A 25,835-nucleotide genomic window follows, 5' to 3' on the forward strand; every position below is an offset into this window, starting at 1 on the left:
TATGGGAACTGAATCTAACTACAGTGTACATTAAAGGTATGTGTTATCCTAGCATTACCTGTCTCTCTAAATAAGAGACAAGGCTTCAGCCCTCATGGTGTTGACATGTTGGAGTGGTAGGTAGGAGGCTAGAAAGGTAAAAATATTGAATAAATTATTCCACCATTAATCAATTCCTTTTGAAAATACCATATTAGCCATTTCCATTAGGTAAAAATACCCATTAGATAAAAATTTCTGCAATCTTGTAGACATGTTCCTGAGTATACATGGCTTTGATATGGCATGCAAAGTAATGGTTCAGCGCAGATTCTATTCTGTGAATCATTATTATTAAAATATGACATATTTCTGACCCAAACTCAGTGCTAACTTTGAAATGGTACAATATAGATGTGCCTTTAATTTTTAAAAACCTTGTATGAAACACCAGTGATATCACTGATCGATTGAATTTGGGTTTCCTAAAGGCTTATAAGCCATATAACATGACTTACTTATATATTTCCTCAAATATAAAATGGCAGGGATCTAAATTTTCACTTTAGAATAGGAAGTGTTTGTTATTGATGTTATTGTATTTATTCAATTTTCTTTAACATATTCTCCAAAAGTACTTAAAATTACTCATTTATATATGTGTGTGTATATATATGATTTGTTTACACATATAAATATGACTTGTATATACACATACACATATAGTATATATAATGTACATAGTATACATAATACAGTGTAGTATATATAATATCTTATGTAATATTGTATATAGAGTATTGTATCATATATAATGTGTATATGTCCATAATTTTGGAACACAGTAAAACAAAGTGGTCGTGTAAATTAAAAGTTATTTTGATGATAAATATTGAGAATATTTATAGAGAATTCTGATAAGCATTTTTAAACCTAAATTCCCTCACAGTTCATAAAAATGGTTATATGCATAAAAATCAGTAAAGGTTGCTATTATCAGAAAATACATTTTGTATACTAATCCTTCTCCTGACCTATTTGGATTTTTTTTCCTACTCATTTTTGCCACATTTGAATAACCCTATTTTATTGGGGTTTTTTCCAGCTTTATTGGGGTATATTGACAAACAGAACTGTAACATACTTAACATTACTGGAGTAGTGGTACTTATTCTTTCATGGTTTTAATGGAATCTTTCCTAACTGCTTTTTGGAAATATTTGGTAATTATTGATATTCATAGTGACAAAATGATAACTGAAGGGCTTGCATTATAAATAATTTTGAGTCTCAAGAAAACTTCAAATGCATTCAGTGCACTGAATTTTTTAAAAATGAAAGTAAGCCCAAGTACTCCATGATAATTTCCTCTTAATCCAAATAGTTGATTAACTATTTATCAAATTCCCTAAGCTTGATGATGGAGGCAGGTATCTTTTTTTTTTAACTATTCAAGTATAATTGACATACATTGTCAGTTTCAGGTGTACAATATAATGATTTGTCATTTGCATGTGAAATGATCACAGTAAGACTAGTTACCATCTGTCACCGTACAAAGTTTAAAAACTTTTTTCTTGTGAGAACTTTTAAGATTTCCTTTTTAAATAACTTTCAAATTTACAGTACAGTATTAATAATTAGAGTCCCCATGCTGTACATTACATCCACTTGACTTACCAGTGGAAATTTGTACCTCTTGGTCTCCTTAACCCATTTTTTCCTACCCCCAACTGCCTTCCCCTCTGGAAACCACCATTCTGATCTCTGTATCTGTGAGTTTTGTTTTGTTTGTTCATTTATTTTGTTTTTTAGATTCCACATATAAGTGAAATCATAAGGTGTTTGTCTTTCTCTGATTTATTTCACTTAGCCTAATACCCTCAAGGTTCATCCACGTTGTCACAAATGGCAAGATTTCTTTCTTAGAGCTAAGTGGTATTTCTTTGTAGATATTATGCTGCATCTTCTTATCCATTCATCCATCAATGAATACTTAGGTTATTTCCATATCTTGGCTATTGAAAATAATGCTGCAATAAACACTGGAGTACATATGTCTTTTCAAATTAGTGCCTTCATATTCTTCAGATCAATACCCAGAAGTATAATTAGTGGATCATATGGTAGTTCTGTTTTTAATTGTTTGAGGAAGCTCCATGTTTTTCATAGTATATGGTTATGTACCATATATACTGTATACTGGCAGTATGTTGGCTACATCAATTTATATTACCACCAACAGTGCACGAAGGTTCCCTTTGCTCTGCATCCTCGCCAACACTTGTTATTTCTTATTTTGTTGACAGTAGCCATATAACAGGTGTGAGGTGGTATCTCATTGTGGTTTTGATTTGCATTTCCCTGATGATGAGTGATATCGAGCAATATCGAGCATCTTTTCATGTGTCTGTTGGCCATCTCTGTATCTTTGCAAAAATGTCTATTTAGATCCTCTGCCCATTTTTTAATCAGATTGTTTGGGATTTTTTTGTTGAGTTGTAGGAGTTCTTTATATACTTTGAATATTAACCTCTCATTGGATAAATGATTTGCAAATACCTTCTCCCATTCCATGGGTTATTTTGTTGATGGTATCTTTAACGGTGCAGAAGCTTTTTAGTTTAAGGTAGTCCCATTTGTTTATTTTTGCTTTTGTTGCCATTGCCTTTGGAGTCAGATCCAAAAAAAAAAAAAAAAAAAAAATTAAAACCAATGTCGAGGAGCGTTTTGCCTGTTCTAGGAGTTTTGTGGTTTCCGGTCTTAGAGTCATTTGCAGAATGACTTCTAGTCATTTGCAGAATTAAAGACTTTAATTCTTTTTGAGTCTTTAATTCTTTTTGAGTTAATTTTTGAGTATGGTATAAGATAGTAGTCCACGGGCGCCTGGCTGGCTCAGTTGGTTAAGCGACTGCCTTCGGCTCAGGTCATGATCCTGGAGTCCCGGGATCGAGTCCCACATCGGGCTCCCTGCTCAGCAGGGATTCTGCTTCTCCCTCTGACCCTCTCCCCTCTCATGCTCTCTCTCCATCTCATTCTCTCTCTCAAATAAATAAATAAAAACTTTAAAAAAAAAAAAAAAAAGATAGTAGTCCACTTTCATTCTTTTGCATGTGGCTGTCCAGTTTTCCCAACATCACTTATTGAAGAGACTATCCTTTCTCCATTGTGTATTCATTCCTTCTTTGTCCTAGATTAATTGACCATATATGCATGGGTTTATTTCTGGGCTCTCTCTTCTGTTCCATTGATCTCTGCATTGTCTGTATGCCCGTACCATACTGTTTTGACTACCATAGCTTTGTAATATTGTTTGAAATCAGGAAATGTGACGCCTCCAACTTTGTTGTTCTTTTTCAAGATTGCTTTAGCTATTCAGGATCTTTTGTGGTTCCATACAAATTTTACAGTTGTTCTATTTCTGTGAAAAATGCCATTGGAATTTTGATACGGATTGCATTGGATGTGTACACTTCTTTGGGTGATACGGTAATATTAATAGTGTTTTTCCCATCCATAAGCATGGAATATCTTTGCATTTACTGATGTCCCCTTCAATTTCTTTCATCAGTGTACAGGTCTTTTACCTCCTTGATTAAACTTATTCCTAGGTATTTTATTCACTTTGATGCTTGTAAATGGTATTTTCTTAAATTTTTTAATGAAATTTCATTATTAGTGTATAAAAATGCAGACTTTTGCATATTGATTTGTTTGGAGCCTGCAAATTTACTGAACTCATTCTAACAGTTTTTTGGTGGAGTCTTTGGATTGTCTATATATAAAATCATGTCATCTGCAAACAGTTTGAAACTTCTTCCTTTCCAATTTGGATGCCTTTTATTTCTTTTTCCTGCCTCGTTGCTCTAGCTAATACTTCTTATACTATGTTAAATAAAAGTGGAGCCATATGTGTTTTGTTTACAGGAGACAATAATATCAGTATATACTTTAAGTTAAAAATACTGTGCCAGTACTTTTAGGTCTTGGTTTTCTCCTAAATTGCAGTAAAGCATAGAAGTAGCCATGTTTCTGGACAGTTACTTAGAATGTGCTTCATGGATGCCACTAGTGTAGTTTTCTGCATGTATTTCACTGGTTCTCATAAACCATTAAGATAGGTAATTAACTCGACAGATAAGATTGAGACCAGAAGGTTAAGCAACATTCTGAAAATCAAATATAGTAAGTGTAAAGAAGATGTGGTATGTATGTATACATACATACATATATATATAATGGAATATTACTCAGCCATGAAAAGGAATGAAATCTTGCCATTTGCAACAACATGGATGGAGCTAGAGAGTATTATGCTTAGAAAAATAAGTCAGTCAGAGAAAGGCAAATACCATATGATTTCACTCGTATGTGGAATTTAAGAAACAAAACAAATGAGCAAAGAAAAAAAAAGAGAGAGAAACCAATAAACAGACTCTTAACTATAGAGAACAAACTGATGGTGACCAGACGGGAAGGGGGGGATGGGGAAATAGATGAAGGAGAGTAGGAGTACACTCACCATGATGAGCACTGAGTAATGTATAGAATTGTTGAATCATTATATTGTCCACCTGAAACTAATATAACACTGTATGTTAACTATCCTGGAGTTAAAATTAAAAATTTAATAAATAAATAAAACAGTAAACCCCCCGCAAATATAGTAAGTAAGTAGTAGAGTCATAGCATAGTTCAAACTTAGGTTATCTGGATTCTGCCTAGGGCTCTTCCATGGTACCCATATTTCATATTTAGGCTTTATATTTTTTATTACTTGAGTCCAGTAGACACACAATGTTACATTAGTCTCAGGTATAAAACACTGTGATTCAATATCTATTATTCTATGCTCACAAGTGTAGCTACCATCTGTCACCATACAACACTATTAAAATATTATTGACCATACTCCCTATGCTGTACCTTTTATTCCCATAACTTACTTACTCCATGTATCTCCCACTCCCCTCTGCCCATTTTGGCCATCCTCCCATCCCCCTTCCCTCTGGCAGCTATTAGTTCTCTATATTTATAGGTCTCGTTCTGCTTTTTGCTCATTTGTTTTTTAAGATTCCACATATGAGTAAAAGCTCAGTCTGACTTACTTCACTTAGCATGCTACCCTTTAGGTCCATCCATATTGTCATAAATGGTAAGATCTCATTCTTTTTTCATGCTGCATAATATTCCTCTCTGTGTATGTACCACATCTTTATCCATCAGTGGACACTTAGGTTGCTTCCATATCTTGGCTATTATAAGTAATGCTGCAATAAACATAGGGGTGCATATATCTTTTTAAATTTGTGTTTTTGTTTTCTTTGGGTAAATACCCAGTAGTGGAATTACTGGATCCTATGGTAATTCTAGTTTTAATTTTTTGAGGAACTTCCATATTGTTTTCCATGGTGGCTATTTTAGGCTTACTTTAATGGGAGATAAAACTCAGATTATACAAAGAGAGTTCAAAGGAACTCTGTGAACTCCTCATGTCTCCCCGCTCCCAGATTTACATTAATTAATCCACATTACATTTTACAAATCAAGCTAGAAAAGGATAGCTGATGGTCGTAAGTAAGACTTTGTTTTGTTCCGAGAGTGTTTGTCACACTGGGTCAGTGATGTGTTCTAACTCTAACGGATGAAATCCAGTGAGTTACCTTCTTGCCTTGTGTGTCTGACTGGGGCAGGTTTTCTGGTGTGGTCGAAGATGACCTGAAGAACACCAAAACATCGATCCGTGATGTCCAAGCCATCCTGTTGAACCTGTTCAGTGCTGACACTGTACTAATTGGACATAGCTTTGAACATAGTCTCTATGCTCTTAAGGTAAAGAATTACAGCCTTGTACTTTCACAAAACAGTATGTGTTAAGGTGGTAGTCCTTATTATTGCATTATCATTGATTGTTGATTTGCCCTGTTAACTAAGAAGAAAAGAATTGCTGTCCATATTGATAATAAAGTCCAACCATCATAAACCAAAAGCAGTACAAGACAGCTAAAGTCATTTGGCTCATCCAGATCAAAAAGAAAATCCATTAGTTAGGATAAAACCAAAATCATTGTTTGACATTGTCTTTAATATTCAAACGGGTAAGACTAAGTTTATCTAACAGGTTATTTTATTCACCTACTTGGAGATACTTTTTCATATTAAGTCAGGTAGGTCTTACAGGTAGGCTCAAAAGCAGATGTCACGTTCATTTTTCTTGGCATGATAGACTTGAAAATCTACCCCTTAATATACTTCAGGTTAAAATTATCTGTTCCTTGCTCTAGAACAGGAGTCAGAACACTGTGGCCGGTGCTGGCCACGTATTTTTGCAAATATTTTTGTTAGACCCACTGCCCCCATTCACTTCTGTATTTTCTTTGGCTGCTTCCATGCTACAACAGCATTGTTAAATAGTTACGGCAGAGACTGTGTGGTCTGCAAGCCCAAAATATTTACAGCTTGGCATTTTTAAGAGTTTGTTGATGGCCTCCATTCTAGAACACGAGTATCCGATAGAACTTTCTGTATTTTCACTATACACCATGGTAGACACTAGCCACATTTGTTATTTTTTTTAAAGATTTTTTATTTATTTATTCATGAGAGACAGAGAGAGAGAGAGAGGCAGAGGGAGAAGCAGGCTCCCAAGGAGCAGGGAGACCAATGCGGGACTCGATCCCAGGGTCCTGGGATCATGACCTGAACTGAAGGCAGACGCTTAACCATCTGAGCCACCCAGGCGCCCCACATTTGTTATTGAACATTTACAATATGTCTAATGTGACTGAGAAAATGATTCATTTTTTTTAAAGATTTTATTTATTCATTCGAGACACAGAGATACAGAGAGAGAAAGCATGAGCAGAGAGAGAGGCAGAGGGAGAAGCAGGCTCCTCGCTAAGCCAGGAGCCCGATGTGGGGCTCGATCCCATGACCCTGGGATCATGACCTGAGCCGAAAGCAGACACTTAACCATCTAAGCTACCCAGGCGCCCCTTCTCTTTCATTTTTTTATATTAAATTTAAACAGCCACATGCGGCTGGTGGCTTACCACTTGGACAGCACAGCTCTGGAACTGTTTCTTTGCTTTAGCCACCCCGAGGACTTACCTTCATGCAGAGAAGGGCCAGTTCTTCTTTAGTACAAGAATACAAATAAAGCCATTTAAATTTCATAGGTGAATGTCAGCCTTGTTTTCTGTAAAGCACCTGCTATTCAAAGTATAGATTTGTTTCCAATAGCAGCGTTGTGTTTGCCTGTGACAGATAAGCCTGGCATGTGCTTCTACCTAGACCTACCAAACTTTGCGAAAAGAGAGGTGGGGACAGACCTAAGTTTTCTTTGAGAAAGTTCTTCCAGGGATGTCCTTCTGTCGCCTCAGAGACCTCATGTCTCAAACTGAACTTCTCACCATGACTCTGTCTCTCCTTTTTCAGGAACCATTCTATTCCACTTGTCTCCTAGACCAGAAAATCCTAAACCATCACGATTCGTCATTGTAATCAGTCTGTTTCTTCTGTCCAGACAACTCCTGGATTTTCCTATTTTTTCTCTATTTCTACCAGTGTCTTCTTTGATTTACTCAGTACCCCGCAGCCAGGAGCTGGTGTCTGGTTGGTAGTTGATACATTAAAGGAGAATTTAAAGTGCTTCTAAACATGGCATACTGGGGCTAAATGTTAACTTTCCAACTCCTCATTTTTCAATGAGTCTTTAAATTACTCTTGAAGCTAATCTTCTTCCATCCTCCTTTCAAAATACAGCTCCCCTCCTCAAGAATGCAAACTGGTACCTAACTTTCTAGGCTCTCAGTTATCTGACTGCTCTTCTTTTTATCTCTCAATTTCTGCTGTATGAAACTTCAGTGGAAGTTTATGCATCATCTTTCATGTATAAGCACAGGAAATTTGGACATAGATGCGACAGGGTCCTTGTCCATGCCCCCTCCCCAGACACACACAAGTAAACCACTCATATGTGGTAGGACATGTGCTAAGTTGAGGTGTACCCCGCTCAGCGGAGTCCCAAGGTGGGAGTGTGGCTCTGCATCTACCCCAGTCTTGGTTGGAACCTGTCTGCACATGCTGCCCCCTGGTGGTGCTCACAGGAGGAAAGTGGATTCACAAGTCAGACTGCTTAGATTTGATTTCCAGGTACTCTCCTAACTCCGTTCTTCATCTCTCAGAGCTGCAGTTCCCTTGGCTGCAAAAAGGGCCAGTATCATAAAAGGGACAATAAAATATCTACCTCATTAGGTTAGTCTGCAAGTTGTAATGATTAATCCATGTGGAGGGCTTAGTGACTGATAACGTCTTAGCTGCGTCACATTCCTTGCCCATGGAGTATAGTTCTCCCTCTACAATGATTGTTGCTGTGATCGGTGTTGTTATTCTTTGGGGAGAGCTTCTGAGAGGATTTTCTCTTTCATTTGACAGCTAATTCATACTTCAGTTGTGGACACGACAGTTCTGTTTCCTCATTGGCTAGGCTTGCCTCACAAAAGATCCCTCAAGAGTCTAGTGGCTGACCACCTGCAGAGGATCATTCAGGACAATGGTAAGAGCCTGTTTGCTCCTGATTAATATCAGGATCCTAAGTCTGACTTGAGTAAACCATGGGATTCATGGTAGAAGGTCTGCTCCATGAAGGGCTTAAGGTAGGTTTTTCTGTATGGATTCTCTCCTAGGGTGGAGAACCCTAAAGCATCTCGTTATGTAAAAAGCACTGAAATGCCCTCTGCCTGGTGTCATCCTGGATCTTCCACGGGCATCAGAATAACCATTATAGAGAATGGTGGCCAGATGTTTGTTCGGCAAATTGCCTGGCCTTTGAGTTCATGTATAAAACTTCTGTGGGTGTGGAGAACTAATTCCAGTCTAAATTTAGCTGGGTACCCCTTTTCATATGAGCTTTGCATCAAATGAGATTCCAGAATTCACTGGGTTTGGGTCATCTCACCCAGAGTAAATTGTGTGTGTTGTGTTAGAAAAAGAATAGTTCAAATTCCATAGATTCATCATATGTGCACTTGATTTATACTGGTTGTGTGTATCTTGCTCTCAGAACATCTGTTTTTTCTGATGAAACACACCCAAATTAAACAAGTTAATCAGGTACAGCAAGAATGGCTACCAGCCACCCCATTAGTGGCATTGCCCTATGCACAGTTGAGCAGTGTCCGCCTTGGAATGGAGGTGAGTTACTCTCTACATTCATGTGTGCCCGTGTGGGCTCCTCTTTTGCACAACATAGAAGTCTAAGAAAATCAATTCTGTGTATGTTAAAATTTATGTTACAGTGCTGTGTTTCTAAGGATACCTAAGATATGGGAAGGCCCTCTGATCAAAATACCAACTGTACCGTATGGTCTTTATTCTTTCACTCTTTGTCTGTTAGACACTGCTGCTGTCTCGGTGGGTCTTCATCTGTTTTGCTAAAAATACATCTCAAAAAAATTCCTACAAAATTCTATTATAAAATGTAATGTGTTCTGTTGAAAACCATCTTGAACCTTAGGAAAATATTTCACTTCACAAAAAACAGCTTATACAAACATCTAATACCCCATTTTTTCCAGAATAACACAAATGAAAAATACCATACCATTTTAGACATGCTGATCCTGTGATTTTTCTCATTTAATCTCAGACATCATTTATTATTCTCACCAGAACTGTAGGCTTTATATTTTGGGTAAATTTCATGCACTTGTATCTAAGGCCATTCTTGGTGTAGAGACCTGTACTTTTTCTAGCACTCTCTATTTTTGGCTTTTTGCCAGATCTTTTACTAATACCTGCTGCTTTGTTGTTCTGTGCAAAAGAGGTATATGGAGAAGGTGACAATGTGAGGACAGGCTACATAGGAAAAGGGAGATGTTTGCTAATCTAGACTTATGTATAATCTCTACAAAGCAATCAGAATCATATTTTGGTAAGTGCCCAGTGTTAATTTTTTAGACACATGAACTCAAGGCTTCGTTTTGTGAACCGCCGTGGGTAGTATCACGGATGAAGTCATTGTAGGTCTAACACGTTGTTTTATATTCTGTACCGTTTGGAGGTCACAGTTCAAGTGAAAGTGCTGCCGCCTGCATGGAACTGGTTCTCTGGAAGGTAAAAGAAGACCTGAAAGGGAAGAAGTGATCACTTTGAGCAGATCTAAAATCCCTGCAGTGTTGTTTCAGTGACGTCTCTCCTGCTGATAGTAGAGTTGGGTCTATGATGGTAGGAAGTTTCTTGACCTTTTTCTTCAAAGAGGAGAAAGAAAAGTGCTGCTGAGGTTTATTTATTACATGTTCAAGGTTAAGTTTCCACAGTTTATTTCAGAAGTTGTGAGTGGGGTAGGGGGTGGTTAGTTGGGAGGATTAAGTTGGTTTGAATTTTCGACTCTTCCTCATGGATCGCTTGTGACAATGGATCGCGGTTTACAGTTGAAGCAGTGGGCCCGTGTCCTCCATCAGGATCATGTCTCCAGTTACGTACATTTCTTTTTCTCTCCAACTGCCGAAAACCATCTTGACCTAACAGAATTTTTTTTAGGTCTCCTATATAAATAGATTTTCCTCACAAAGTAAATGTAAACTTTTTAGTGCACTCTGTTAACATAAAGATTTTGGTCATTTGGCTATTGTGTAATGTGTTTTTATTCTAACTGGTGTACTGTGACTGGATTTTAATTCATAACAACTCATTTTTTTTAAGGCAGTAGCCTCTGGATCTTCTAAACACCCTAACCTGCATTCCCAATACCTGAATTGTCTCATTCTTTTGAGGAGTTAGCGCCATCTTTCTTGCTTTCTCAAAATGTGGAAACTACATGACTTTTTCTGTTTGATTACCCTTAAGTATGACTCTTCAGTATTGTTGCTGACATGCTACAAAATTACAAAGGTTTTACTGCCAGTAGAACAGGTGAGTCAGTGTAATCAATAGGAGGGCCTCTGGGCCGGAAGTACACCAGTCACCTTCTGACAGTTGCTTGTGCGGATATGCCCTCAAACGTACATCAGTTTGTCTGCCTTCATATTGTCACTTACAAGTAACTTAATGATCCCTGAACATCTTTTTCTTGCTGTCGCACGTACTTCTCAGCCAGGTCTCTTGTCATGTACTTGAGGTGAAGTAAAATAATTCAAATTTAGATCATTATGAATTTAAGTAATATATAATTAAGAAGGTCAGACTGTTATAGGGAAAAAAACCCGACGTCTGTTCCAAAGGCATATGCAAAATTTGAAGGTATTCTTGGCATTTTCAGGTCATCTTTGTTCAGTTCCATGTACTTTGAAACTAAGCACGGTCAGGAGTATGTCTACAGCATGTGGGTAAAAAGCCAAGGGAGCTATTACAGGTATCTGGGCCTGTGTTCAAGGGCTCTTCATTGGGTTTCCAGCTGTTGATTCAGGGTATGCTAGCAGTCTTGCTTGTGCTGTGTCTACCTGAATATGCTGCTGTGAACAAAGGGCCTGCTATCACTTCTGAATACGTGAGGTGGATTAAGGGGCAGGAATAGGGAACTTTATGCTGTATGTTGACTGATTTCACACTGTCCCATTTAAGAGAGATTCCAGTTCTAAGCCCTCAGTTGACACTGGAACACTACTGGAGGCACAGAAAGTAGACTAGACAGAACACTTCTCGATGTTTCCAGTCCTGCGAGCTGGAACGAGCATGTCTGGTAGAGTACCACACCCACTGCGCTATGGGCATCTTACCGACGGAGCTGGAGGACGGTAAGTTGAAAGACATCTGGCAAGACCTAGGAGAAACATTCCCAGACGAAAAACAGGTAGGCAAGACATTTATTCACTTACTGTACGATCTCAGGGCAACATGTGCCTATGTTATAAACTGTAAACTCACAACTGATCAGCATGGAAGCTTTACAATGTGTAGTATGTGAAGGGATGTCCTATTGGTACAAATGTCACATGTCTCCCAAATAGAATCCCAGGGTTCCTACTCAATTTCTTAAAATACACAAATCAATGTCACCAGAGAAACTAAAACTAAATCCCATTAATTTATCAAGCTTGTACTTCTCTAAAGATCCTTAGACTTCTATGGAAAGAGAGTTAAGTCCCCTTCTAGATGGATTGACTCATGGGCTCTGGAAACACATGACGGAGGTATCCAATGACCAAGTGAAATTGAAATGGCTTCTACAGGTGGGGGAGAAAGTTTAGAGATGGATAGAAGAATCCCTTTCAGATGTTCACCTATGTCCTGATAATCTAACGTAGTTCCCCCACTTTCCTCACCGGTGCTGTCAGGGTGGGTGTGAGGTTTATTAACAACATCTTTGTTCTATACAGCAAAACATTTTATAGCATTCACTGTGAAGGTAAATATCAAAAATATCCAGGGTGATAATGAGTTAGGCATCATAGTAATTGTACTCACACACCTTCCTGTAAAGTCCATATTTTTAGAAAAATATATTATTGCATATGAAACCATAAACAGGCATTCTGAGTTCAGCACATTCTTACTCAAAACAGTATATACAGTCCTAGTAGAGTCAAAGCGTCCTATAGATTCACACACACGGGTTTCTGTGGTCACGTCCCAGACATACAGCAATATATATACATTTTTATATTCTGTGTCACCTCTCTTGGCAGAGTCTTGCTGGCTTTCTTGGCATCAAGGGTCTGACAGGCCAGGGAAGGGGCAACATTACGTACAGATGGATGTGGGTGGTTCTAGGCTGCTTCTTCAGCAGAGCAGTCGATCCCAGCATAGGCAAACTTCTCATAAAGTGTAGTATTCACATAGGTCTACGAGAGCAAGAGCAGTTCAGAGACACGGGCTCCCTCCGTCCTGCCACTGCCAGGGGCAGGAATAGACCCTAATTTGCTTAACTTATTTCAATTCAAATACTAGGTACCTGGGGGACGTTTTTCTGTCCTCAGTCCCCATCTTGTATTTGACAGCTTTCTTCCTGAAATGCATCTCTTGCCTTCTACACCTAAGACTTCATCCTCTCACTCGGTCTCTAGGCCCTTCTTTCTTACCTCTCGGGAAATGTCCCAGACTGGTCACGATCACTTCTCAGTCCCCATTTCCCTCTGTGTGATCTCACCCACGTCTCTGGTTTAACTACCCCTCCGGTGGTGACTTTCCATCTAGTTCCCTAACCTAAATTTGTCTTTTCAACCTCAGATCTGTAAGGCCAACTACCTGCTAGACCTTTTTAAGGAATTCCTGACCCTCCCCCTAGGAACCTGCAGACCAGGCTATACCATCTATCGGCTGTGTGTCCTCGGACACATCACTCTCACCTCTTTGTGTAGATTTCTTCTGTAAAATTCGAGAGTCAAGCTTGATTACTGAGGAGGGTCCTTCTAGCTCAGAGGCTAATTCTCTCTGTTGTACCATGTGTGACTCTTTTATAGAAATCTTATTAACTCGGACATTGTAACATCCTCAAAGTTGGGGGCCATGTCCTTTACGTCCCTCTCTTGCCTCGGGCTATGCCCAGAACAGCTTGTTGAATTGTATCAGTTTTTTTTTTTGTTTTTTTTTTTTTTAACCATACAGGGTGCATGACGAATCGTGACTCAAGAGCCTGCTCCGAACGCCATGCTCACCTTGCGTTCTTCTAACATCCTGTTTAAGGACACCAGGATCTGGGCAAATGAGGGCCTCTCATAAGGCTTCTCCCGCCAGCACTGTCTCATGAGGTCATACCTTTGAAAACAAAGAGTTAAGCCGTGAACTCTGTGACTCGGCTTCAGTCCTGGGCATGGCCCGGTGTGGGGTACAGAAACGAGAGAAGGGAATGTAGCCATTTCACACATGGGCATCTGCACTTAACAGCACAAAAGTAGAGCACCAAGTTTCTCTCTGGCCTCCCCCCCCCCCCACACACACACATCCCCCTTTCTTCTGTCAGTAAAACTAGTCCGTACCCGCAGTACTGTTCCTGCGGGATCTTGGTCTCAGCTCTTCTGGTGATCTGGAAAGAGCTGACTCATGTGTCTAGGGCAGCATCTCCCTGGGAATACTCCATCTCTCAAAATGTTAATTTGTTTTTTTTTTAAAAAGGGTTCCATGCTCTAATAAATTTGCAAGATCCACCTATTGCATCTCCTTCTTAGGGATTAGCAGAGTACAAACAAAAAACCTGTGTGACCTGACTTAACCTGGAACTTGTCCCCTCTAAGTGACCACAGAGCTCCTTCCGCCTTGTATCATCTATTTGCATCTTGCATATCCCAGGAACATAGTGGGGGAAGCACTGGTCTAAGGCAGTACTCCCCCAAATGTGGTCAGAACCACTTGCATTAAAATGCATATTCCTGGGGCACCTGGGTGGCTCAGTTGGTTAAGCAACTGCCTTCGGCTCAGGTCATGATCTCAGGGTCCTGGGATGGAGCTCCACAGGAAGCTCAGCAGGGAGCCTGCGTCTCCCTCTGCCTGCCACTCCTGGTGCTTATACTCTCTCTCTCTGTCAAATAAATAAAACCTTTTTAGGGCACCTGGGTGGCTCAGTTGGTTAGGCAACTGCCTTCGGCTCAGGTCATGATCCTAGAGTCCCGGGATCAAGTCCCACATCAGGGGAGTCCCTGCTCAGCAGAGAGTCTGCTTCTCCCTCTGACCCACCCCCCTCTCATGCTTTATCTCATTCTCTCTCAAATAAAATCTTTAAAAAAATAAAATAAAACGCATATTCCTGGGACCCACCCTAGACCTATAGAAGCAGGGTCCTGGGGTAGGGCTCAAAATTTCACATTGGGAAACTTACGTGCCCCAAAGGCTACCAACGTAGCAGGGTCTAGGTTCCTGCCTCTTGTACCCGTGACCTAATTAATACCATGCTTTCTTAGAAGTGACTCCGTGTGGACAATAAATCTTTGGCTGAACCTAGAGCCTTGCTCTTTCATATCATGCCCGTCAGGCAGCAGCGACTGTAGGTAGTTCTGGGAACAGTGGTTTCACGAAAGCTATCATCCTTCCCTGGGGATTAATTCTTAGTGCTGGAAAATTATCCTTGAAGAATCAAGATTCTGTGATTTAAAAAAGATCCATCTTCCTCATGTCACAGCTCTGAAATCTTTATCCCCAAAGTGAGCCTCAAGGTTTCATACATTTATTCATGAATTTCAGATGTTTTCTCCATTTGTTGCCTTTCCTCATGTCCACCTTCCCGATCTCATCACCTTCAATTCCTGCTGGATTTCTATGCGGATAAAGCTCTTAACTCCCTGCCCACTGCAAAATGGTCTTAGTTTAAGGAGCCCCCCCCCCACCTTCCTTTATTTTGGCTATTTGGGAGGGCGATGTGTGTGTGAATGAGATAACTCCTTCACTAGAGTCTGTCCCAGGAACACGAGGGGAAGGTCAAGATGAAACAGCCCTAGGGTGTGGCCTGACTTACACCTCGTCGTCACAGTTGAGGGGCTTCTCCAGTCTGTAGCCCTGGGGCAGCTTCTCGTACAGTTCTGCACATGTCATCCCGCAGTAGGGGGTGCCACCTGGAAGACAGACAACCACGTTGCCCTAAGCCCCTGCTAGTGTGGAACTCAGTGTCTCCTGCCCCAAGCCTCTCAAGCCGAGAGACTGGGAGAAAGGGAGGGTCAAGGAAGAGTGCCCACCCAGTGTGATCTTCCTGTCTGAGCAAACCCACCGCACAGCCCCGCTGCACGTAGGCCTCCAACCACACTGCAGGGTGGCCATCCCCTCGGTGGAAAGATCCAGCACGGGGCTCCTTACTCACTGTGCTATTTCTCTTCCCCAAAGTCAGCCTGCGCAGCTCATCTAGTGTACCGGTGAGATGTACCTTTTCCTACTTGGGAGTCTGCAGTTAGGTTATCCACTTCCTATTTGATCTATAATAGTTACTGCCCAATTTTAATTATAAAACATGCTTACTATAGAAAACTTAGAAAATACAAAACAGTTAAGAAAGCAAGCAATAGTTTGTATTACACTTCTGTGTACTCCTTCCAGGTTTTTCATGGGTAGTATTTATAAAACTGGGATTCTAGCATAAGGAAATTTCTGGATTTTGACATGCATGTTTCCACATGCTATTAAATGGCCTTCAGAAATGACTTTTCATGGCTGTGTAACATACCATCTTCAAGTTGTAGAGGCAAACTTGCAATAGTTCTATGACATCCCTGCTCAGAGACAACCTCTAATGAATCTCCCAGCTACCAGGTTGTTACTATGAAGCATGACATTAGATACAGGGCTCTCAAAAAAGAAACATGGGAACACACACACTCGGACACAGAAACCTATCAAGTTCTATTTCCCAGTCCCATCTGGTGGTGCCACATCAAAACATAAAAATGGCTGTGGAATGACACAGTGAGGGAGCACAGGAGGGGCCCACTCCCGTCGCCTGAAGTCTCACCTGCTAGATAAACATGGATACTCACCTAAGCTAACGATCTCCCACAGTAGCACTCCGTAGGACCATCTGCAGGGGACACGACAGGGAAACCAGTAATCAGCAAACAAGTTGACCAATTTTCTGCCTCAAAAGTCAGGGTGACGGACGCTTTGCCAGAAAAGGAAATGTCAAATGTGGGTGCTCCCTAGGACAGGGCCCTGGCATGGCATGTGTTTACCTTCTCTTGGGCCAGTGGAAGGATTCTACCAGGGAAACAGCGTTAGAGCCCCCGCTCGCTTTAGGCGGAGAACATGGGACGGCGCTGGGGACAGCAGGTGCAACTCTAAGCTGAGAGATTGGGGTTAAAACCCAGCTCTGCCACCTTGGTACTCGTGTGACCTGGGACAAGTTACTGAACCTCTTGAGGCCTCTTAGTGTGTTCTGAAAGTGGGAACACCAACTGCTGCCTCTAAGCTACGCAGAGAGGATGTGAGAGAACATACAAAAGGCACGTTGCATGCAGCGAGGATCTGAGTACTCGCCAGCCCCCTGCCCTTCCCCAGGCAGAAGCTAAACTCCCTGGACAAGTCACCTCAACCCTCAAGGCCTCCGTTTTCTCCCGTCAGTAAAGGTGTGAGCCACATAGCCTAGGTCTCACTTCCACCGGCAGCCTGACGCTTTGTCCCTGCAGGCTGCCAGCTGAGACGCACTCTTGCTTTGGCCTGCCTTCTGTTGGTGCCACCTCGGACCCCCAGCAGCTAGTCCGGGCTCCCTCCACGCTCTGGGTCCTGTATGCTGAGGTCGGTCTGGGTCACGGAGCCATAGGAAGCCCCATATGCCCCTTGCCTCTCTACAGAGAATCCACCACTTCTTCTTGACCGGTGGAAGGAAACCCACAGCCTGCTACCAATGGCCTTGGAAACAGTCTGCTCTGAGGCTTCCTTTTGTAGACTATGAATTTATTTCCTGGGCTTACTGACTAGCTTTATTCCACAGAGGGACATCGTAGTCATGCTTCTCTTTAAGACCTCTGTCAAATGCTTATGTTCCTGGGGTGGGGGGGAATCCCTCAAAATAAAAGGCTTACTCACACGTCACTGTTGGTTGTATACACACTGTAATTTAGTGACTCGATTGCCATCCAGCGCACCGGGAGCCTTCCCTGGAGAGAGCAAAGTGAGAGGCCACTTAGGCAAGACAGGGACGCTGCCCGGGGCGTGCAGCTTGCCTGGAGCTCTGCTTCACCCGAGCCCACGGGGAACTCCACTTGCAGTTCCCCAGACACAAGGTATGGCGGACTCAGGAACTGCTGTTCGTGTACGTGCCACGCACAAGAGTGTCTTCAGAATCAAAGACATGCAAAGAGGATAAGCCCTGCTTGCTTCAAGGAGGCCCTACAGCAGTTTTATATAAAGAAAAATAACAAGTGTAGTAAGTGTGGGTGTGTGTGCATGTGGATGGCTGTGGGCCTTCTTGGTAGGCATTTCATTTATTCACTTTGTGGTTCTCAGAGGCCCTCAGAGGTTTGAAAGGGGAGGGAGGCAGAAAAACCAAGAATTAAACTGTAATGTGGGAGAGGCTCAGGCCATGTCAGGTGACCACCTGCGGTTGGAGGAGATGGGGAAGGCTTTCAGACAAGGGGACCTCGGAGCTGGGTCCTGTAAGATGTGTAGGTGTCATCAGGTGACTCGGGGGGAGGAGAGCTCAGCCCAAAGGGAACTGTGTGCGTACACATCAGTGGAGGGGGAAATCACTTCCCGTTGATGCAGTTCACAATGGGTTTGGAGATGGCATGAGAGACACTCACTCATCCTTTGGGGCCCTGGCCCTGACTCCGTCTGGGTTGTCCCCATTTCTTTAAGTCCAACCTGGGAAAAAGGAATGTGGACTGGACACTGGGAAGTTTGACTTCTATGTTTTAGTCTTAGTTTCACGGTGATTTGGGGCTCCCTCCCTAACGACCCACCCCAGGAATCACATGGGCCCTACCGAGAGATGGCTGCCTCCCTCCCAGGGATTTGTCCAAGCTCCGACAGTGGTGGTTCAGCCCACCTTAACCAAGAGGTGGGGCAACATCAGGACTATGGGGGGGATCTTCTCAGCCCCCCTGAAACAGGAGCAGGCATTCTCCCAGGCCACCCATCCTGAGACCAGCCCTGCCCTGGACCCCAGAACTGCTCCTGAACATGCCCTTGTCTCCTAGGTCTTTGTGAAGTAGTGATATTCTGAAGCTCTTTCTGATTTTAAGTCTGATTGGCACTTTACGGTTCAGTCATAAAACTCTTCTCAAACCTGCTTCTTCAGTGTGTCCTCAACATTTGCCTCCCTCCACTCCATGCCCACCCCTCCCAACCGCCCACCTGTTATCCTGGCTGCTGCTCTCCTCCACAGGAATGCAGAGTCATCGACACTTTCTGCCTTGTCCTCGCTTTTATGTCCCCGCTAGCTTCTGACCTCACGCCTCCCAACTACGAAGTTCCATGTTCGCTTTTTTATTTTTCTCATTTGACGTCTTTTTGATCTGTCCACTTCCACCTGTCCCCCTTGCTCTCTCACCGAAGTTCAGGCCACCATCGCCTCTTACCTGAGGGTCACCTCTTAACTGATCTGCCTGCTCCAGAGTTTCACTCCCTAAGGATCAGTCCTCCTCACCATAGCCAGACTGATCACTCGAAATGGCAAATCCAGCCACGTGGTTCCTTTTCTTAAAGTTCTTCAATGTTCCTTATTGTTCCAAGATCTCAAGTCCTTAACTGAATCCAGAATTTTTTAGCTGGAATTCAAGAATCTTCAAGAAGACCTATAACCCCTGCATCCTCCCACCTTGAATTTTAACCCTCCCTCTTCTCTGCATTACACTCCAGACACATTGAATTACTTGACCCCCAAATGTTTGCCTCTAGGTCTTTATATATACTGTACCCTCCAGGTCATCCAATTCATTCCTGTATCTCCAATATGTATGTAACATTTGTAAAACCCAGGAGTTGGCCTCCTCCAGGGAGCCCTCAGGACTGCCCACAGGCTCAGTTCAGTGTGCATTCTTCCTCTGTGCTCTCCTGGCCCTCAGCACTCACCAACTGTTAACAATTGTACATTGTGTGTCCGAGCTCTTTAAAAGTGGAAACTGTCTCAATTTATGTTACCCCAAAACCTAGCACAAGCATGAAACACTCTAGTCATAAATAAATCAATGATGAGGGGCTGGATCTGTCATGATAATAAAGCCCCAAATCAGTATGTTAGTTTGCAACACTTCCAATATTAGCATCACCTGGGGGTCTTAAAAAACAAACAGAAACTGATGTAGGAGCCCCACCCCAAAATGACTGAATCATAGTATCTCAGCTGTAGGACTCAGCATTGGTACTTTCTGAAAGCGTCCCAGATGATTCTGAAGTGCAAAGAGTAAAAAATGGCTGGTTTAAACAGGAGGCCAGAGAAGGTAGCCGCTCTGCCCTCTGGTGGTACCTGGCCTCACTGCACCCTCCTTGCAGGGAGCTTGCTTCTCTCCATTCCCTCGCCTTTCCTCCACCTTGGCTGGCCCTTTGCCTTTCCTCCCAGACCCTCTGTGCTGCCACAGAACACTTCACCCAGCTGCTAGCAGAAGGAATTAAGTTCTGACCCGTCTAAGTGCTCTGCCCCTCTAAGCATTTTCCCCAAACTCTCCAAGACTGCCGAAATCCCTGCCCTTTATGAAATGCCAAGCAAACTAGCATTTTCCTTGGGGATCTGAGGACAGCATCCAAATAAAATGTGTAGGTTGTGGGGCTAAACTGTGTCAGTGCCTCCACCCTGTCACCCAGAGCACCCCAGCCCCCAAATGCCAGAGAGAAGGAAAGGGGCTCTGTGAAGGAGAGCACAAGCCTCAGATGGCCCAGGATAAACAGGGAGAGTGGGAGTAAATAGGTGAGTGGTGGGTCCTGCTTCTTTAAGACAAGCCCAGCCCCTCTGCAGAGAAACATTGCCTGCTTTGGGTCAGGCGAATTCAGAAAAGCTGATAAAAACAAATGAATAAAACTACTGCGTGGAAGCTGGCCCTTGAAGAGACGCCTACAGCATCTGAAAGCACTGACATGGATAAGTATCTGGGGCCCCACTGGATGTGTGTGATGGTCTCTAAGGGCCAAAGGGGCCCCACTTCAACCCCTTATCCAAAAAGGGACTGGAAAGATCCAAAATGGTTATGTTCACTGGCATAGGAAATATATAAAAATATGTATGTTTGTGGAAGGCAATAAGTAAAGGAAAAATAGAATGTGTCAAGGGGGTGAACTATGGGGTCATTTGGTTTTCAAAACATTCTTGAATATTATTTGTGTTATCTTGTCAGTAACTAAAATAAGTATATTGGAAAAAAAGAAAAACAAACCCTGAATAAGAGGATAAACACAGAAGCCTGAGCCTGGCTGAGGCACTTTGTTACCCACAAACATAAAGGGACCATGTGAAAACTGCAGTAGTCCCAGGAAACCTGAGCCTGAGCAATGTCCGTCAGACCCAGGAAAGGGGAGCCATGCCACTGGGGTAGAGCCACCAAACACATAAGACTACCACAGGAATTGTCAGCCCCAAGGCTCTGCAGTTGCCCACCCACACAGGGAAAGCAGAGGGTGGCGCCATGTTGTCAGCAGGGCTCTCAAATCCCTGGAAGGGGCATTTCTGGGGCTTTATGATTTCCGCTGGGCAACAGAAGCAGAATGAGTCCAGCTTCCCTCCAACTGTAGTGACGTTCTCCTGGGATCTTGTACTTGAAGATTAAATATCACTGTTTGGGAGAGGAGGTATCATCAGGTGAAGGTGGCTTTGATGTGGGCTTGGAGAGACAGTGGAAAACTTTTGGTGAAGAAAGAACTCTTCCGTGGGCTTCAGAAGTTACAAATTTCTCTCCAGGGCCTCCTTGTGATTTAGGAACCTCATTAATTTATTTCCTTTATATTTGGAAAGTATGTTAAATGTCTTTTTTTGCCCCTCCTATGCTTGCTGTGCATGAAGGGGGATTGAGGGAGCTCCTCAGAGGTTTCTGGGTCAGACACTTAGGGGTCCGAACTGGATGCAGACCAGAGCACCTGCACCATGAGGCTTGCATGTAGCATCCCTTGGCCACATGTGATGGTGGCTTTTCACTGGTAAATGTGGAGCCCTCAGTCATTTTAGGAATCAAAACTCTGAAAGGATGTTTGCTGGGCCCGGGTACTATCTCCCGGGGTAAAGACTCAGGTCCCTAAGTCACCAAAGAACAGTGGTGTTCCAAGAGAAGGGCCATCGGGAGAGGGAGGGGCCCTGGGGAGGATGTTCTCAGTGTCTGCGCTCTGAACTTACCATCGTCTTTTTCACATATACTTCTTGACCTCGGGACAATCCAAAATCTGCTATTTTGGCTACATAGTTTTCACCAACTAAAATGTTCCTGGCAGCCAGATCCCTGTGGATAAACTGAAATTTTAAAAAACATCATGTATTTTCATCACTTTTGCTTGTTCACTTCATTCTTCTGTCACAAAGCCACTGGGGCAAGAACTTTGGGAAATAGAGAAGAGAGGAATGAATCTAAGTCCCTTAAAGTTCCTCTCCAGAATTTTCAGTGGATTCTGCCAAATGACCCGCCATGTCTTGGGAGAAGCATTTCAGGGAAAAAAAAGAAAGAAAAGAAAAAAAAAAAGAAGCCCGGATCACTAAATCTTCCTGTTGCCATGTAAGTCATCAGCTATTACACATCATTGGGACCCAGATGCAGCTAAGATGGGTTGAGGCACCTCACCAAATACATATGCTGAGATTCACTAAATACAGGGATTGTTGGTGTTCGGCCTTAACTTCTATATGAATAGAACGGTAACAAAGAGATGAAAATTAGGGAGATACTAAGAGGAATTACAGGGTAGGAGGACTTGAAAAATGTGTAGATTTAACTCAACTCTGATTCTGGAAAGAATTTCAAAGGAAAAATGGCCACAGCAAGGTCCTCACAACAAACCTGTTTTTGGCTCAAGTAGTCCATACCCCGGGCCACGTCGGCTGCGAAATGGAGGAGCTGCTGGGAGGACAGCGTGGAGGCGGTGCTGTTGGCGATGGCGAAGGCCGGATCGGTCTCCAGCACTCGGCTCTTGCGCAGGAAGTCCAGGAGGTTTCCATGGGGGGCGTATTCGATGGCCAAGTACAGGTAGCCTGTGGGGAAAGGGAGAGACACCACCTTGTCAGTAGCCCTCAACAGCTGTGAAATTTCTGAGATGTCCCATGGTCCTGGGAACTGCTCATAAAACTCGGTGTCTAAAAGCAACATGTCTAGCAGTACCAACCTTGGGAAGGCTGGCAACAGGAGGAAGAGAAGTTCCATGCCCTGCCATGCTTCAAGGGCCCCATGCTTGAACCCGGGGTCTCTCTTTCCCACTGCCCTCCCTCCCACCACCTGTGGACTAACATGGAGCCTTCCTGAATGCTTTCAGCTACTCAGTAATAAGAGGAGAATGAAATCAACGTGTTTGCCTCCAGATGATCTAGGACAGCTGGTCTCCATCACCTTTTATTTTTATTCAATATTGACTGAGAACTAATATGAGCTAGGCATGTTCTTCCAGTCTGTCTCCAGCTTTTCCTGAGGTTATTTAAAAAAAAAAAAAAAAAAAAAAGACTGAGTATCCATGGCAGAAGGACCCACACCAGGTAACTTTCTCTCTCCTGCTTCTACTCCTCTCCCTGAAAACTCTACTAAGTCACCGTATTGCTGATTAGCTTGCTGGTCAGCAGAGTCTAATGTCAGAGATTGCATTTTCCTTAGAGAAAACAGAAAGCACAAACTTTTAGAAAGACAAATGAAACAATGGGTTCCTCAAAAACATTATGGTCCATTGTCTTGGTTTTATTCCAAATTGTTTTTTTTTAAATAAAATTACTTTCATAAAAACATTGATTTCTAGAGTCAATGAAAAGTAGAGTGCTTTTACGGTCTTTTAAAGTTAAATATTTTTGGTATATCATTTTTTGATTTTAAAATGTCAAATGATTTTGAACTTCAATGGCATTCTGAGACATTGAAATTCTGGCAAAAAAAAAAAAATCTAGCACTGTACCGTGTTGCACTGTAAGGCAAGATACATCTCAGGGTTTTCTCACTTCCTTACTGAACTATAAATTTTAAGAGCGAACCAATTACATGCTAAGGTGGTGACAGTAAAAATTTAAAAGACATATTTTTCTGTTGGTGGTGGTTACTTTTTTATTGTTGTTGTTAACTTCCATTTACTGCTGTCCCATGCTGATTACTCTTTTCAGGAAATAGCTCAAAAATAAATGTCATTACTTCATTATTTAACCTAAGGGACATAATCTGGCTTTCAGAATTACACCCTTATTGGATCACAGAATGATATATTGTTTGAAGCCCCAGTATTTTTAGTTTGATAAACTGAGGAAAAGGAAGTAGTCTCTTTTCTATTGTTGCTGTTTGTGCTACAAAGTCAACAAGAGGTTGTCAAGTTTGTAAATAATTGCTGTGTGGAGCTTTTTTTGTGGGAGTGAACTTTTCCATGAGAAATTAAGTGTAAGCATTGCTGCAGAACAATAAACCCAGGTAGCCTGGAGAAGTGAACTCATAGAAGTACTCAATAATATCTGAATTAATAATATAACTTGAACTTTAAGAGTATGTGCAACATAGGATAGTTGTAAAGCTCCACCGTAATTGTACCAGTAATGGTTTTAGAAAAAAAATAAAGCTCAATCTGATATAAGCTTATTATTGTTCTTATTTTATCCTAATCATCACCAATGCTTCCACATCTCAGTTGATTGTTGGCATTCATGGATTTAACATTCAGACTATCAGTGTCTTGACTTTGGAGGGAAAAAGATAAGCAATTAAGAAGAGCCAATGCAGTTCTCTCTTCCTGATGCTGAAGGCTCCCCCAATCTACCTAAGCAATAGTAGCTGAGGAAACCTCTGGATCAGCAAGGATGGGAGTGTGCAGCAACCATGGGTACCTTTGAGCAGTAATGATGAACCACATCAGAGGGCAAAAGATCCAACCTCGAGACCTACCTTGAAAAAGATGCCAAACCTCAGCACAATTTATAAATGGGACTAGACATTCGGATTGAAACTGCAACTTAAAAAAAAAATAGGTAACATTCTTAAGATTATTATCTTTACTGATTTTAATATGGAATGTCCCTGTTTCAAAAAAAAAAAAATCTGGCAGGAATGATAGGAAAAGAGCATCTTACCACGATGTTCACACGCTCCCAAGAGATTGATGATGTTTGGGTGGTGGCCAAGTTTACAGAGAACCTCCAGTTCCCCAGCAAAGTCCCTGTGGTCATCTTTGGAGGCGTATTCTGGGAAGAAAGTCAAGAGTTGTGATCCCTCTCTGTTAGGCCTCGTTAGAAACAACTGTGCTCTCCTGCTCCCTTTGGAGGACCTTCAGGGCACTGAGTCACAATCAGTTCTGGAAAACTGTATAGAAATCAGAGATTACTCTAGGAAGAGTACTTGAACTGATGACACTTTGGGCTGACGCTTCTTTGTTGTTGGGAGCTGTCCTGTGCACAGCAGAATGTACGGCAGCATCTCTGGCTTCTCCTGCTAGGTACCAGCAGCCCAACCAAAATGGATCCAGTTGCTGCTGAATGTCCGCCCAAGGGGCAAAACCATCCCTGGTTGAGAACCACTGCTTTAAACTTTTCCTTGTTTAAGCTCTCAAATACCCCGTGAAATGACTTGATAGAGACTCTACCTATTCTAGCTGAAGCCGCTGTCCAGCAATAAATATGCTGAGCAAGAGAACCAAAGTTTCAGTGCAACAACACAAGAAATGCACACAACTTGCTTTCTTACAATAATTTTAACTTGCTTTTCCACAAACCAGTCCTGCTAAAATAGAAACTCAAATCCAACAGCATTTTTATGGAAGTGCTTGGTGGTCAGGAAACTGAATTGTGTTTGTTTCTGTTCTTTTCATCCTGTCTCTCCATTAGCATTTGGAGTAGAGGAAGACCCATCAGGTACCAACCAGGCTGAAGGGAAGGCTCTCTCTGGTTGATGCACAAACTGATCAGCCTTGATCACTGACAGAGCACTCTTACTGTTTTTTGAAAAATAACATTGTGTAGGAAAGGTGGGAGAGGGGGACAGTTGGGTGCTGGTGGCCCTGGGCATGCCTGAATGTGCTTGGAAATTACAGAAATGTTTCATAAGGGTTAAGGGCACCCATAAAACTAGCTAGTAGGCAATCCCAGGTCAGATACCCTATTCATACCACAGGAAGCCCGAGGGTCAATGCCTTGGGAGCATTTTTAAAATGAAGTTCTTTTTAAGGAGGTTGTCCTCCTACTTCAGTAATTGTCCTCCTTTGAATGCATCACTCTCCCTATAGACAGTTTCTGCCCTGATGCCCCATTTAAGCTATTTCACGTCTTCACATGGGCATGAGACAATCAGGCTCAGGTCAGATTTTAAAAGTCCTGGTTTTACAAGATTCTATACCCTGTTCCCTCATACTATCCTTACTGT

At 42.2% G+C, this 25,835-nt stretch overlaps 2 protein-coding genes across 3 annotated transcripts in view; one reads left to right on the forward strand and one right to left on the reverse strand.

The window, feature by feature from the left end:
* Nucleotides 1–14,063, forward strand: part of LOC112809613 (RNA exonuclease 1 homolog) — a 42,246-nt gene extending 28,183 nt beyond the window's left edge. Inside the window, exons 8-10 of the mRNA XM_073881326.1 lie at nucleotides 8,416–8,536; nucleotides 10,043–11,770; nucleotides 13,525–14,063. Coding sequence (XP_073737427.1) covers nucleotides 8,416–8,536; nucleotides 10,043–10,125 — 204 coding nt within the window. The 3' untranslated portion in view covers nucleotides 10,126–11,770; nucleotides 13,525–14,063. The remainder of the gene's footprint in view (nucleotides 1–8,415; nucleotides 8,537–10,042; nucleotides 11,771–13,524) is intronic.
* The window catches only part of TEK (TEK receptor tyrosine kinase), a 92,307-nt gene continuing 78,238 nt past the window's right edge, over nucleotides 11,767–25,835 (reverse strand). For both annotated transcript variants that reach the window (XM_073881476.1, XM_025852968.2), the window contains exons 16-23: nucleotides 24,551–24,661; nucleotides 22,305–22,495; nucleotides 21,650–21,763; nucleotides 17,419–17,489; nucleotides 16,374–16,414; nucleotides 15,365–15,461; nucleotides 13,575–13,674; nucleotides 11,767–12,761 (exon numbers count right to left, since the gene is read on the reverse strand). In XM_073881476.1, coding sequence (XP_073737577.1) covers nucleotides 12,687–12,761; nucleotides 13,575–13,674; nucleotides 15,365–15,461; nucleotides 16,374–16,414; nucleotides 17,419–17,489; nucleotides 21,650–21,763; nucleotides 22,305–22,495; nucleotides 24,551–24,661 — 800 coding nt within the window. In that variant the 3' untranslated portion in view covers nucleotides 11,767–12,686. The remainder of the gene's footprint in view (nucleotides 12,762–13,574; nucleotides 13,675–15,364; nucleotides 15,462–16,373; nucleotides 16,415–17,418; nucleotides 17,490–21,649; nucleotides 21,764–22,304; nucleotides 22,496–24,550; nucleotides 24,662–25,835) is intronic.

Source organism: Callorhinus ursinus, unplaced genomic scaffold (assembly GCF_003265705.2).
Source record: "Callorhinus ursinus isolate GAN/ISIS: 27379988/994484 unplaced genomic scaffold, GSC_fseal_2.0 scaffold42, whole genome shotgun sequence".
NCBI classification, from domain to species: Eukaryota; Metazoa; Chordata; class Mammalia; order Carnivora; family Otariidae; genus Callorhinus; species Callorhinus ursinus.